The 13,638-nt window shown below is 42.5% G+C and overlaps 2 protein-coding genes across 3 annotated transcripts in view; one reads left to right on the top strand and one right to left on the bottom strand.

Moving 5' to 3' along the window:
• Positions 1–2,127: 2,127 nt before the first annotated feature.
• Positions 2,128–7,485, bottom strand: MRPS18C (mitochondrial ribosomal protein S18C). Its single transcript, XM_062199897.1, has 6 exons — positions 7,303–7,485; positions 6,182–6,237; positions 4,430–4,513; positions 2,668–2,725; positions 2,344–2,403; positions 2,128–2,260 (listed from the first exon to the last, which is right to left on the bottom strand). Exons 1-6 carry the CDS (start codon positions 7,400–7,402, stop codon positions 2,184–2,186), a joined length of 435 nt encoding a protein of 144 aa, XP_062055881.1. The 5' UTR covers positions 7,403–7,485; the 3' UTR covers positions 2,128–2,183.
• A 135-nt stretch (positions 7,486–7,620) lies between these two features.
• HELQ (helicase, POLQ like) overlaps positions 7,621–13,638 on the top strand; it is a 69,117-nt gene continuing 63,099 nt past the window's right edge. For both annotated transcript variants that reach the window (XR_009866643.1, XM_062199893.1), the window contains exons 1-2: positions 7,621–7,994; positions 9,197–9,893. Coding sequence is in view for 1 of the 2 variants with exons in the window: in XM_062199893.1 (XP_062055877.1) it covers positions 7,824–7,994; positions 9,197–9,893 (868 nt within the window). In the remaining variant the exon portion in view is untranslated. The remainder of the gene's footprint in view (positions 7,995–9,196; positions 9,894–13,638) is intronic.

Raw genomic sequence — 13,638 nt, 5'->3', positions numbered from 1 at the left:
TCTGCCTGTTAAAAAAATTTTTTTAAATTTAAAAAAAGGAATAAATAAAAAAAAAGCACATTATGGAGCCAGCGCCTTGGCTCACTAGGCTAATCCTCCGCCTGCGGCGCCAGCACCCCAGGTTCTAGTCCCAGTTGCTCCTCTTCCAGTCCAGCTCTCTGCTGTGGCCCCAGAATGCAGTGGAGGATGGGCCAAGTCCTTGGGACCTGCACCCACATGGGAGACGAGGAGAAACTACCTGGTTCCTGGCTTTGGATCCGCACAGCGCACCAGCCGCAGCGCACCGGCCGTAGTGGCCATTTGGGGGATGAACCAACGGAAAAGGAAGACCTTTCTCTCTCTCTCACTAACTCTGCCTGTCCAAAAAAAAAAAAAAAAAAACAAACACATTACGGTCAGAAAAAATGGACATCATGCAATATTTGGAGGTTATACTAAAAAATTGTTTATCTGAATTTCAAATTTAATTGGATGTGCTATATTTTCATTTGCTAAAGTCTGATGGCCCTAATTATGGTACAACTATAATGCAGCAAATATAGTAATTTCTTGCTGGTGTACAGTCCTTTACCCAAAACTGAATGATTCCAAATTTAATACAGTACAAACCTGGTAATCCAATGTGTCTGGTATTAGCAGTGGTCAAGTAACTAAAAAGGCCAGTTAAAAGTAGGATTTAGAAATTATTTGTGTGTGTGTGTGTATACATACATACAAATATCCATCACAAAGCTTTCAGTCTAACATAAAGTAGAAATGTGCATTAATTTTCCAACCAGTTGGTATAGGGTCAGGAAGTTTTCTGTATGTAATCCAGTGACTGGAGTTGCCTATGCAGATCATTCTTATTACTTAACTTTTATAACTCCCAGTGAGGAATTACAGAAACTTGCAAAGCAACCAGAGTACAAAATATAACTAGGTGGGAGAACCCCCATGGCCTTACTCATTTGTCCTGACAACATCTAATTCGGCAACTTTTTTTTTTTTTAAGCTAGTTATCATCACAAGTTTTTCAAAACATTTAGTTTTCATGGCAACAATAGCTTTTTATACTCATGGTTCATCAAATACAATAAAAAACTGACATAGGCCTGGGAGCTGAACAGCTGAGCCTTGGAGATGCAGAATGCAACAAGTAGGAGAGTTATGGACTTCGTAGTTTTTAGGGAATGCACAGTGCCCCAGTTTAATGAGTTGGTTAAGTAGAAGTTAGCTAAGAGTTTTGTTGTATGTGCAGCTGTGTGTGTGTGTGTGTGTGTGTGTATATATATATATGTCTTTCACACACTTTATTATGTTTATATATCACCTGAAGCGTAAGTTTGTTTCATTCACTGGATGAAATGCTGAACACACTTTTACCCTTGCTTATCCATTACTTCCTAGAGCAATTATTTGATACAGAAAATTACAACTAGTAACAAAAATTTTTATCTTCCATCTGTTAACATGCACTAATTACCACGGTGGGCTATTTATGAAGCCACATAATACCAGTGGTTATTTATGCAAATCACAAATTTGTACTGCTGGAGTTGGGTTTTGCTAGTGACGTAAGTTTGGTACTGCACATGGCTGGAGCAGGGAAACCTGGGTTGTCTGAATCTTACCTGTATCACTGGAGTGAGTTGATAATAGCTACGTATGAACCATCTTAGTACATAAGACACTACCAGTTTGAAGATTTATTCAGGAATGTTCTGTCCTTCATCCCAATGTATTTCTCTAAAAGAAGATCCACTGTGTGAACCAGGTATGTTTAGTTAAAAAGTCATTCTCAGCAATGTCAGTGCCACCCTGAGTCACATGGGATTCAAACGTTACACAAAAATCATCCCCATTTGTTAAGTCTGAATCTAGGCTTAACAGAATTCTACTACAGCTATTTCTCCCATGTGTTTACAATTCCAATATTTGGTACATTATTATATGATCTGTTGGGGACCAGATATTTATAAGTGACAATCATACTGTACCAGTTTTATTCAAAGTATGTACAATGTAATGAACTTAACATTTTAAATAAGCCATCTGTTCACTGAAAATTGACTAGTGTGGAGAATTAACTTCACTCCTGATCTCACTCTTGAAACTCTTCTATCCAAGGATTAGTTTGAGTCAATATTGGCATCATACAAACACTTATTATAAAAAGTTTATTGGTGGTAACCTTACATAGTTTACTCCCGATACTTTATGTTACATACTTTAGGGTCTTTAAGATAGGCAGGATCCTTGTATGTAACCGGCATAAACCCTGTAAAGAGATAATTAAAGTTCTTCACAAAAGAATGAGCAAAAATTTTGATTTAGTCCATTCAGTTGTTCAGATGCTCTTACCCATTAATTGAGCTCTCTTAATTGCTTTTGTGATTTCTTTCTGTTTCTTCCCACAAAGACCTATAAAATAAAGTCTTTTAAGTTTGTTATTTATATGCCCAAGTTTTACATATGTTGTCAACCTGTAGTTATTCTAAGCACAAAACACACAAAATAACCTTTTCATTGTAAGAGACTTTCTAAGTTTCCAAATCCAATCTTTGTAGTTTCTGGTTTAAAAGCGATTGATGGCATGATTTGAAGATATGTCATTTTTTTTAAGTGATACAAGTAGGTTGATAAAACGCTTTAAAATTAAGTTGCTATGATAAAAAATTAAAATACCTGTTATGTGCCTTCCATAAATGCATCCAGTAAATGGAGAAACAAACTGGGACAAAAGCTGTTTTTGAGACATAAAAATCTGTATTAATACATTTGCTCCTCAACCCTGAATGTAAAGTTTTAAAGCCCTTATCCATGACCTTCAAGTTATGTTAAGAGTACATTCCAGGCCAGCACCGCGGCTCACTAGGCTAATCCTCGGCCTTGCAGCGCCGGCACACCGGGTTCTAGTCCCGGTTGGGGCGCCGGATTCTGTCCCAGTTGCCCCTCTTCCAGGAGAGCTCTCTGCTGTGGCCCAGGAGTGCAGTGGAGGATGGCTCAAGTGCTTGGGCCCTGCACCCTATGGGAGACCAGGAGAAGCACCTGGCTCTTGCCTTCAGATCAGCGTGGTGCGCCGCTCACAGTGCGCCGTCCATGGTGGCCATTGGAGGGTGAACCAACGGCAAAGGAAGACCTTTCTCTCTGTCTCTCTCTCTCTCTGTCCACTCTGCCTGTCAAAAAAAAAAAAAAAAAAAAAAAGGCCAGCGCCGCGGCTCAATAGGCTAATCCTCCACCTAGCAGCGCCGGCACACTGGGTTCTAGTCCCGGTCGGGGCGCCAGATTCTGTCCCAGTTGCCCCTCTTCCAGGCCAGCTATCTGCTGTGGCCCAGGAGTGCAGTGGAGGATGGCCCAAGTGTTTGGGCCCTGCACCCCATGGGAGACCAGGAGAAGCACCTGGCTCCTGCATTCAGATCAGCGCGGTGCGCCGGGCCATGGCAGCCATTGGAGGGTGAACCAACGGCAAAGGAAGACCTTTGTCTCTGTCTCTCTCTCTCACTGTTCACTCTGCCTGTAAAAAAAAAAAAAAAAAAAACAAAAAAAACATTCCAGACAAATTTCATAAAACATGACATAAACTCTCCTATTAACAAGCCATTTTTGCAAATAACTAAATAACTGGATAACATATCTACAGTGTGCCAAAAACTAGTCACTGCTTAAATTGTTTGATTTCTACAGATACCTTTTAAAATAACTGCTGCTTTTAACAAGTCACTAAAACATTTCTCTATCATAGGATCACATAAGTCTGAAACTAACACTACATTGAGATCTTTAAGAGGTACATCAGGCCATTTGCTATAATTTAGGTCTTAAATACTACTTTAGCACCTAGGTGCCGTGCACTTGGCACTTTGCATAATCCCTCAAATTTGCCATTTGTGATTTGCTGAGTGCTAGACAAGAGATAACATATGTGTGGCAGTGACACTGTTGGCAAAGTAGAGAGCAACTTCACCAGAGGAGCCTTTTCTGAAAGTAATCACCAATTGAGAATCACTGCCATAGTGAGCTACTGTTGCCATGTTCGGAGCAGTGAAAAAAATACTGAGCTGAAACAATAGTAAGTGAGGGAGCGTCAGATGGTCTTAATTGAATAAAACAGATCCCTAATATAGAAAGTGATAATCAGATTTGGAATTAAGTCATTTAACAGTTTCCTTTATAAAAAACCTGCTACGAAACAGCTTATATTTGAGACAGCTCCCATCTGCCAGTTTACTTGACAATGCCTGCGACGGCTGGGGTTAGGGCTAAAGCTGGGTGCCTGGAACCCAACTGAGAAATCACAGCTGCTCCCCAGGGTCTACATTAGTAGGAAGCTATGGGATACAAACATCTTAATTGCTAAATACCTATCCCTGACTTGATTTCTTTGAAGCAGGACTAATAGAGGAACAAAATCCTAAAATCAAGTATTAGAAGTAAAACCAGATCTCACCTGTACATTCTTGTAATCTACACGTTTCCCACACAAGATACATTTCTTAAGAGGCTCCTTATAAGGATTTTCCATTGGAACAGGCTAGGATAAAGGAAGAAAGTCTGATAATCAGTTCATTTTGAATTTGAAAAAAATTGAATCTTAGGCTTGCTATAATGTCAATCACAGGTACATAATACCTCTCACTGTTACATGTATTTTGAAACTATTTTCAGTTTGGCTGAGAAGGAATTAGCTCATGGAGGATTCTGCAATAAAGTCAAGTCTACAAGTAGAATAAAAAGGTTTGTGGGAGAAAAATCCCAAGTCTGAAGATTTTTTTTGCCCAGATCGTAAATGATTAAAAAATTGTAATTTATTAAATTTTCTTAATTTAAACCAAGAGAAACTGATATTTTTGTTAGGATAATATGTATAGTTCATTCATCCCCATATTTATCAGATGTTTTGTCACTATTTTTCTCTTACAGATAATGTCCCATAGCTTTCTGAGATTCAAGGTGCTGACTTCAATTTTATGGCACCTGACTGCTAAATAAGTTTCTGTCTTCACTACTGTCCCTCATGTTTGTCATCCTGCCCACCTCTTACTATCAGTATGGTTGTCTATAGCATGAAGGTTCGTCATGAAAGGCAGAGAGCGAGCTGGTTCATTTCCCAGATGCATGCTACTGCCAGGCCAGGCCAGACTGAAACTTGAAACCCGGAACCCAATCCAGGTCTCTAGTGGGTATGAGGGTCCTACGTACTCAAGCTCTCACCTACCTGTGTTACCCAGGATGTGCACTAGCAAGCAGCTAGGACTGGAAGTAGAGCAGGGACATGACCCAGGCATTTGATGGGATGTAAGCATCCCAAGTGGTGTCTTCACTACTTTGCCAAATGCCTGCCCCAGTAGAAGTTCTTAATTTACAAATAGCTTTGAAGTCCATGATCCCTTGTAATTACATAAAAATTTCAAATAAACAGAACTTCATGCCCTCCATGAAGAGAATCAACAGCTTTCTTTAACCTTTCACTGGGATTTATGAACTACAAAAGTATATTTCCTTTATTTTCTTGAAGTATGGTGTGAATTAGATGACTAAGATGGACGTTCATACTAAATAACTTCTTGTTTTTTCCAATTCAACATTTTGAATCCAATTCATGTTGAGCTCACATAATGATGACTGACCATAATCCTCATCACCATACTAAGTGCTTTGGTCTGATTATTGTCAAATTATCTTTGAAATATATGCAGCCCAAATCCATGCTAATACTTAAGCCCATAAAAATATACTTACAGGTTAGAGGAAACTGCATATAGTGTCCTGAGTGTCAAACTAATTTTGATCCCTCATTTATTACGACAGTCTCCCCCTGCCCAACTTCCAAAATGATGAATAAAAGTAGGAAAAATGTGAATTCAAAATGAGAGACAACCTACAGCTAACCTTTTACAACTCCTTTGTTTGATTATAGTTATCCTAACTACCGAAACTCCTTTATTAAGTTCCCAAATCACATATCCTTACATTTTAAGATCTGGCATGAAAAATATGCTTTTAGACAAGCTTTTCTTATTGCTAGGTATTTATGAATTCTCATACTTCAAAAGTCATGTAAGTGACTACAATAAATGAGTTTTAATTTCCAAACTTAGGTATTATCTTAATTGTACTGTTCTACAGATGAATTTCATTCAAATAGCTAAAGTACGAGAATTAGGTCATTATTTGCAAAAGACTTACTAATAAGTCTTACCAGGTCCTCATTGCTGGTTAGTTGTTTATATTGAGAACAACTTCTTCTCCACAGCACTGCAATTAAACAGAAATAACAAACCAATTCTTATTGTTAGCTGAATAGCTACAGAAAGGCTTGTTTTTAAGGAGGCGAGAAGAACCCAGAAACATAATGTTTTACATTTATTATACTCACAAGACTGGTTCAGAATCTTTAGAGTGGGGTAAGACTATGATAAAAAGAGTACGTTCCAGGGCTTTGGGGAAAGGGCACATATTTTCCCACCCATAAAACCTCTCACCTGCTCTCTTCCTAACAGGTTTTTCCACTCCATGGTTACAGAGTTTAAAGCGGACAGAAAACAAAGGCATTGTCATACCAAAAAAAAAAAAAAAAAAAAAAAAAAAAAAAAAAAAAAACAGTAGGGGCCGGCGCCCTGGCTCACTTGGTTAATCCTCCGCCTGTGGCGCCAGCTTCCCAAATGGGGACCAGGTTCTAGGCCAGCTCTCTGCTGTGGCCCGGGGAAGGCAGTGGAGGATGGCCTAAGTACCTGGGCGCCTGCACCCGCGTGGGAGAACAGGAGTAAGCACCTGGCTCCTGGCTTCGGATCGGAGTAGCTCTGGCCACAGAGGCCATTTGAGGGGTGAACCAGTGGAAGGAAGACCTTCTCTCTGTCTCTCCGTCAAATTAAAAAAAAAAAAAAAAAAAACAGAAACAAAAGAGTAAACTACTCAGAGTAACTGTTGATAGAAAAGCACAGAGAAGACAAAACTGCTGCAATGAGAGATTCCAGGGCCTGAGGCATAACTTTGATCTCGGAGTTGAGACTTCTGGGATTTGCAGTCAAACGACTGGAAATGTCTCTTCCCTCACCAAGTCCATCTGGAGAGCTTAAGGAAGCCCCTGCCTCTAAGTATCACTGCATTGCTTTCCTTTTACTAAACATTTTCAAGGAGTGGACATCTCACGTCCCCTGCAACGCTAATAAAACACCAGCCATGAGCCATCACAGATTCCCACCCATCCTGGAGAAACGTAATAGCCTTGAAACCAGCGTCCTTCCGCGGGACTCCGCCGGCCATCAGGGCCCAGAAGGTGGTTGCGAAGCTACAACGGAGCCCAGGAGACGGAGACTTTACCGGCATGAGTTCCGGGTTCTGTGAGGCAGACGGCAGCCGTTACCACACGTGTCAATGTCTTCCTAACCAGACCACTGTAGACCGCAACCACAGCTGCCATAGCTCCCCGTTCCTCCCCTTCCCTTCCTTTCTCCAAAGCGTTCCGACAGGTCCCTTCCGGTGCTCTTCCCCGGTCCGCTGGAGAAGTCCATTCAAAGGTTCCGCGGAAGAACGCTGAGGACAAGCCAGTGGCCGGGTGGGGAGGGGGGGCTCTCTAATGCGCATGCGCAGCATGTTTTCGCCTCGCGCTGCGTCGCTAGGGACGACCGTTCTGATTGGATGAGGAGAGGATGGGCACCTACGCTTGCGCCCCTGTTTCCGGCCCGAGGACTCTGGGGGTTAATTTGGGGTGTTTTATCAGCGTTGGATGGAGGCTGGAGGCAGTTCCCCGCTGTAGCTACCTCTGCCTTCCACTCTTCAGTTGAGTTTGGCGGCTGAATCTTAGGGACGACGAAGTGGCAGGCAGGGGTTCGGTCCCTGTCATGGATGAAGGCTGTTCCCGCATCCGCCGGCGGGTGTCTTTCCGCAAAAGGACCCGTCCTAGCATTTTTGCCGCCCCCACCGCGGCGGAGCTCAAGTCGGACGATGAGGAGGAGGAAGAGATGGTGGCCGAGTGCCGGAGGCGGAAAACCGTGGGGGTGCAACCGATCGAGGTACGGGCACCCACTCTGAAATTCCCCCATTAACCGCTTTGGGGGCGGGGATGGAAACCCAGAGTTCTCGTGTTTTGCATGTTCACTAGGAGACCAAATCGCCACGAACTTGGAATCCGAATCTGAGAGATGGTGGCCGTTTCCTTCCCAGGTGCAGACAGTTGACCAGTTAGGTAATAGCTTTCGTTTGCTTCTTTCGTCTCTGTTACCGCTGTTAATTGGCACTTAACAGATGCCGCCATGTTACCCTCATTTCTGTATAGATGAGAAACAGACCCCACACAAGCTGTACACGCAGCAAGTGACAAGACAGAGATGTAAAATCAGACTTCGAAATTACTGCTGCTCCTGCTGTACTAATGTATTTCTGGAAGAGTCATTATAGCCTCACTTTATCCAGCTTTTACAATAGTAATCGGGCCTTGAGAAGGTGAAAAATTACAGTTTTGACTCCACATTCGGTATTCTTCATCGTCACTTCACTATATTGTTGCCTCTGTATTTACATGTCTTCTGTTTGGTGGACTATTCCAAGTCAAGTGTGCAGAATCAGTCTCAATTCCAAATTCCTAGGAATAGGATCTCCCTCGAGTTTCTGTAAGGGGGGGGGGCTTTTTTCTCTGCCAAGGGCCATTTAGATATTTATAACATCGCTGGTGGGCCATACAAAATTATCTGTTTAAAAAATTAACCTGATACAGATTTATTGAATTTAGAGTCCTGCCTGCAGTTGCCTTGGCAGGGCCAAATCAAATTTTTGGGGGGGGCTTTTACATCTCACAGGCCAGAGGTTCCTTTTTTTTTTTTTCTTTATAGGCCAGCCTCTGCGAGATTAGAGTCTGGGGGAGGAGTGTTGTGGCTATCAGAATCTTCTACACTGTCATCCCAATAGATGTCTACTTGTCTTGCTATGGTTTAAAGATTCAGCAGAGGCTTAAGAATTAGGATCCTCTAATCATCATATATTGGGCCTCCACTGTTCATCTGTAAAATAATGACAGCAATATCTGTTCCAGAGGCTGGTGCTGTGGCACACTGGCTTAAGCCATTGCCTGCAATGCTAGCATCTCATATCCGAGTGCTGGTTCAAGTCCCAGCTGTTCCACTTCCCATCCAGTTTCCTGCTAATGTGCCTAGGAAAGCTGTGGAAGATGGCTTAATGTAACTGGATTTGCCTATAGGTATTTTTGTTGTCTTTGCAGCATTATGACAGTGAAGAGGACATGTTTGGTGACTATGACAGCTTTGCCGAGAACTCCTTTTTAGCTCAAGTTGATGACCTGGAGCAAAAGTATATGCAGCTTCCTGAACATAGGAAACACGCTACAGACTTGGCCACTGAAGGTCTTTGTTCAGAAAGTGATGAAAACAAACTCAGCATTCCCACTGTGTTTCCTGAATCAAAAACTGATGAGCACACAAAGAACCAGAGTGGACCTGAAGATGTCCCTGTTGAACATGGACCTGATCTGCCTTCCTCACAGGTTTTATTCTTTGAAAATTTGCAGAACTCGTCAAATGATTTGGGTGATCAGTCTACTGAAAAAAAGGATCAGAGCTCATTCTCTCACAAGACCGGAGATGAAGAATTGTCCCTTAATCTCATAGAGCAGCCCCAGCAAGGCAATGACTTCTCTACTAAAGTCAGAACGAGTTCAGATACAAATAGGAGAAAAAGTGTTAAGGATCATCTCAAAAGTGCCATGACTGGAAATGCCAAGGCCCAAACACCAGTATTTTCCAGGAGTAAGCAGCTGAAAGAGACTCTCCTATCTGAAGAAATTAATGTTGCCAAGAAAACAATTGAGTCATCGTCAGATGACCTTGGTCCTTTCTATTCATTGCCCAGCAAAGTTCGAGACCTTTATGTTCGGGTCAAAGGAATTGAAAAATTATATGGTAATATTTTTTGCTGGAATGAAAACATTTCCCATCATTACCATAGTATTAGCACAAACCAATGGAAACAAAGCCTTTCATGGTCATTTTTCTCGGCTTGAAAACAAGTCAGGGGGTCGGCACTGTTAAAGCCCTGGCCTGTAGCACCAGCATCCCATATGGACACCAGTTTGAGACCTGGCTGCTCCACTTCCGATCCAACTCTGCAATGGCCTAGGAAAGCAGTAGAAGATGGCCCAAGTCCTTGGGCCTCCATACCCATGTGGAAGACGGGGGAAGAAGCTCCTGGCTTCAGATAAGCTCAGTTCTGGCCTTTGCAGCCATTTGGGGAGTGACCAGTAGATGGAAGACTTCTCTCTCTCTAGCTCTACCTCTCTCTGTAACTATTTCAAGTGAATAAAATAAGTCTTAAAAAAAAAAAAAAAGTCAGAAGAACAGTTGTTTCTCAGCCATCCATCCCTGTGCTGCTAGTGTTGAACCTCTCCCTGTCTCTCTCAGCCCCCACAGTTAATTCTCAAACCAGTTATCCTTGCTGTCTCTTTCCCCTCCTCAAATGATTTTTTTTTTTTAAGATTTATTTATTTATTTGAAAGAGTTACAGAGAAGGAGAGAGAGAGAGGTCTCCCATCCGCTGGTTTACTCCCCTGTTGGCTGCAACGGGTGGAGCTGTGCCAATACAAAGCCAGTTGCCAGGAGCTTCCTCCAGGTCTTCCCAGGTGGGTGCAGGGGCCCAAGCACTTAGGCCATCTTCCACTGCCTTCCCAGGCCATAGCAGAGAGCTGGAACAGAAGTGGAGCAGCCAGGACAAGAACTGGAGCCCATATGGGACGCTGGCAGCAGCCCCTCAAATGATTCTCCAGTGTACTCCAGTTCTGGGTTCTGTGCTCTTAGAAAGTAATGACCAGGGCATCTAAATGAGACTTTTTAGTTTTTTCCCTGCCAGATTTTCGAGTTGGTTTCCTGATGCTATTGACCACACCCTTCTTGAAACTCCTTTCTCTCTCTCTCTCTCTCTCTCTCTCTCTCTCTCTATTTTTTTTTAAGATTTGTGAGTTATAGACAAAGGAAGAGATAGAAGGGTCTTCCATCCACTCGTACAGTCCCCAAATGGCCACAATGGCCAGAGCTGGGCCAATCAGGAGCCAGGAGCTTCTTCCAGGTCTGTAATGTGGGTGCGGGGGCCCAAACATTTGGGCCATCCTCTACTTTCTCAGGCCATAAGCAGAGAGCTAGATCAGAAGTGGAGCAGCTTGGATTTGAACCAGTTCCCATATGGGATGCTGGCAGTGCAGGCCATGGCTTTACCTGCTACACCACAGCACCAGCCCCTTAATGTCTTGACTCTGCATTCTTGTTACTGATTGTCTAGGAGTTCCACACTTTTCTTAACTAGTGTTTCTATGATTGGCTCAGTCTTCTCTACCAAAATGTTGAAATTCCTTTGAACACTCATGTCTTAAGTGAAGTCAGTAATACCAGTGATTAAATATCTTTGGGGTGGATGTTTGACACAGCAGTTAAGTTGCCACTTGAGACACCCACATCCTGTATCTCAGTGTCCGGTTTCAAGTCCCAGCTCCACTTTCCAGTTTCTTGCTAATGTACACCCTGGGAAGTAACAAGTGGTGGCCCAAATACTTGAGTCCCTGCTACCCACATGGGAGGTCTGGATTGAGTTCCTGGTTTCCGGCTTCAGTCTGGCTCAGCCCTGGCTGTTGTAGGCATTTAGGGAGTCAACCAGTGGATTGTCTCTGTCTTTGCCTTTTAAGTTTAAAAAAAAGAAGAGGGGGTGGCTAACACTCTGGCCTGAAGTGCTGGCATCCCATATGAGCGCTGGTTCTAGTCCCAGCTGCTCCTCTTCCGATCAGGCTCTCTACTATGGCCTGGGAATGCAGTAGAACATGGGTCAAGTCCTTGGGCTCCTGCACCTACATGGGAGACCCAGAAGAAGCTCCTGGCTTCAGATTGGCGCAGCTCTGGCCGTTGCAGCCAATTGGGGAGAGAACCAATAGATGGGAGACCCCTCTCTCTGCCTCTCCTCTCTCTGTGTAACTCTTTCAAATAAATAAATAAATGTTTAAAAAAAATAATAAAAAAACTAAGCATCCTTAAAGACAGCTACAGTTAAGATGTAATGCTTTGGCAGCACGTACACTAAAACTGGAAAGATTTAAGTGCAAGGAGATACTAGTAGTAACAATCATAATGTTTTTCAAAAATCCTGGGTCCTTTTTATAGGAAAGTACTTCAGAAGTTTGTGGAATATTATGGAAAAAATATGCATGGATTTCAAAATTTTCTGCACCAAACTAAATTTGTCTTTTAAATCCATTTTTCATGAACTCTTTGAAGTACCTTTCTATTTCAAATATGTCTTTTTATGTATTTCAGAAAGAGAGAGTGAACCCACTGGTTCACTCCCCAGACACCCTCAGCACCTGGGCGTGGCTGCATCCAGAAGCCAGGAACTCGGTCTCAATCCCCATGTAGATAGCGGACCCAGTTACCTGAGCCATTCCTGCTGCTTCCCAGAGTCTGCATTAACAGGAAGTTGGAGTCAGGAGCCAGAGGCTGGTGTCAAACTCAGGGGGACACAGGCTTCTTAGCCATAAACACCCACAGCCAAGTATGTGTCTTAGACAAACAAGAGACAGTTACTGCCACGCTGGAACATCAACCCATCAACCTGTCATTTTATGTGTATTTCTGGAACTCTAGAATCTTATGAACTATGCAAATACAGGTTCTTATCTCAGAAAAGACAATCATTTCAGAAGTGGGACTACAGGAATCAAAAATGAGAGTCAAATAAATTCTGAGTCGTGAGGTTCATGGTTTAATTGCTAATGATGTTTATTACCCTTGAAGTACACGTGAACTTTTTCCTGTCTGCTTTTCTTTTTTCACATTGTTCTTTGTTTAATCTGCATTTCCAGCCAGAATGAACACCTGAAGACAGGACTCTAATTCATCTTCTTATGTAGCTAACACTGTGCCTGATACATGCTGGTATGTTCTCACCTGCTGGAGATGTCAGCCTCCTTGTGATTTCTGGCCCTGTCACAGCTTTGGCATTTTCAACCTTAGTTTCTCATCTGTGGAAAAAGTTTTTAATGTTTGTATGTAACAGGGTTCATACTACCCAACACACATTTGTGATGCTTTTTTTTTTTTTTACTTAATAATATATTAGACTTCTATAGATCAGTCTATCTCCACCATTTGTAAGTTGCAGAAAATTTCATTCTGTAATTGTATGGTAATTCATCCTACCTTTACCCCCCCATTCCCCATGTTACTCTGCTATCTGCTAATAATGCTGCGATAAACATCCGGCACATAGTCCTTTTATATCCTTGCTTATATTTCTCTAGGGTTAGAGTCCTAGAAGTAATACTTTGGCTGGGTCAAAGGTAGGGTACAATTTTTTTTATACTGCTGGATTTCTTTCTAAGAAGAGTGTAGTAGTTTACGTTCTGGGGAAGAATACCAATTTTTTCGCTCTCTAGTCAGCTCTAGGTTTTACTTATACGAAGACTTTTTCTTTTTTTTTAAAGATTTTATTTTTATTTATTTGAGAGGTAGATTCACAGACAGAGGGAGAGGCAGAGGAAAGTTTTCCATCCAGTGGTTCACTCCCCAAATGGCCACAATGCCTGGAGCTGAGCCTATCTGAAGCTAGGAGCCAGGAGCTTCCTCCCAATCTCCCATGTGTTTTCAGGGGCCCAAGTGCTCAAGCCATCTT

The sequence above is a fragment of the Lepus europaeus genome, chromosome 8 (genome assembly GCF_033115175.1).
Source record: "Lepus europaeus isolate LE1 chromosome 8, mLepTim1.pri, whole genome shotgun sequence".
NCBI classification, from domain to species: domain Eukaryota; kingdom Metazoa; phylum Chordata; class Mammalia; order Lagomorpha; family Leporidae; genus Lepus; species Lepus europaeus.
This window is presented reverse-complemented; position numbering and strand designations above follow the sequence as displayed.

Excerpts from the sequence above, each read along its gene's own strand:
- MRPS18C (XM_062199897.1), bottom strand. The coding sequence starts at position 7,402 with ATGGCAGCTGTGGTTGCGGTCTACAGTGGTCTGGTTAGGAAGACATTG. Across the intron at positions 4,514-6,181 it reads TAACCAGCAATGAGGACCTG|CCTGTTCCAATGGAAAATCC; the intron begins GTAAGACTTATT and ends CCTTTATCCTAG. Across the intron at positions 2,726-4,429 it reads TAGATTACAAGAATGTACAG|CTTTTGTCCCAGTTTGTTTC; the intron begins GTGAGATCTGGT and ends TCTCAAAAACAG.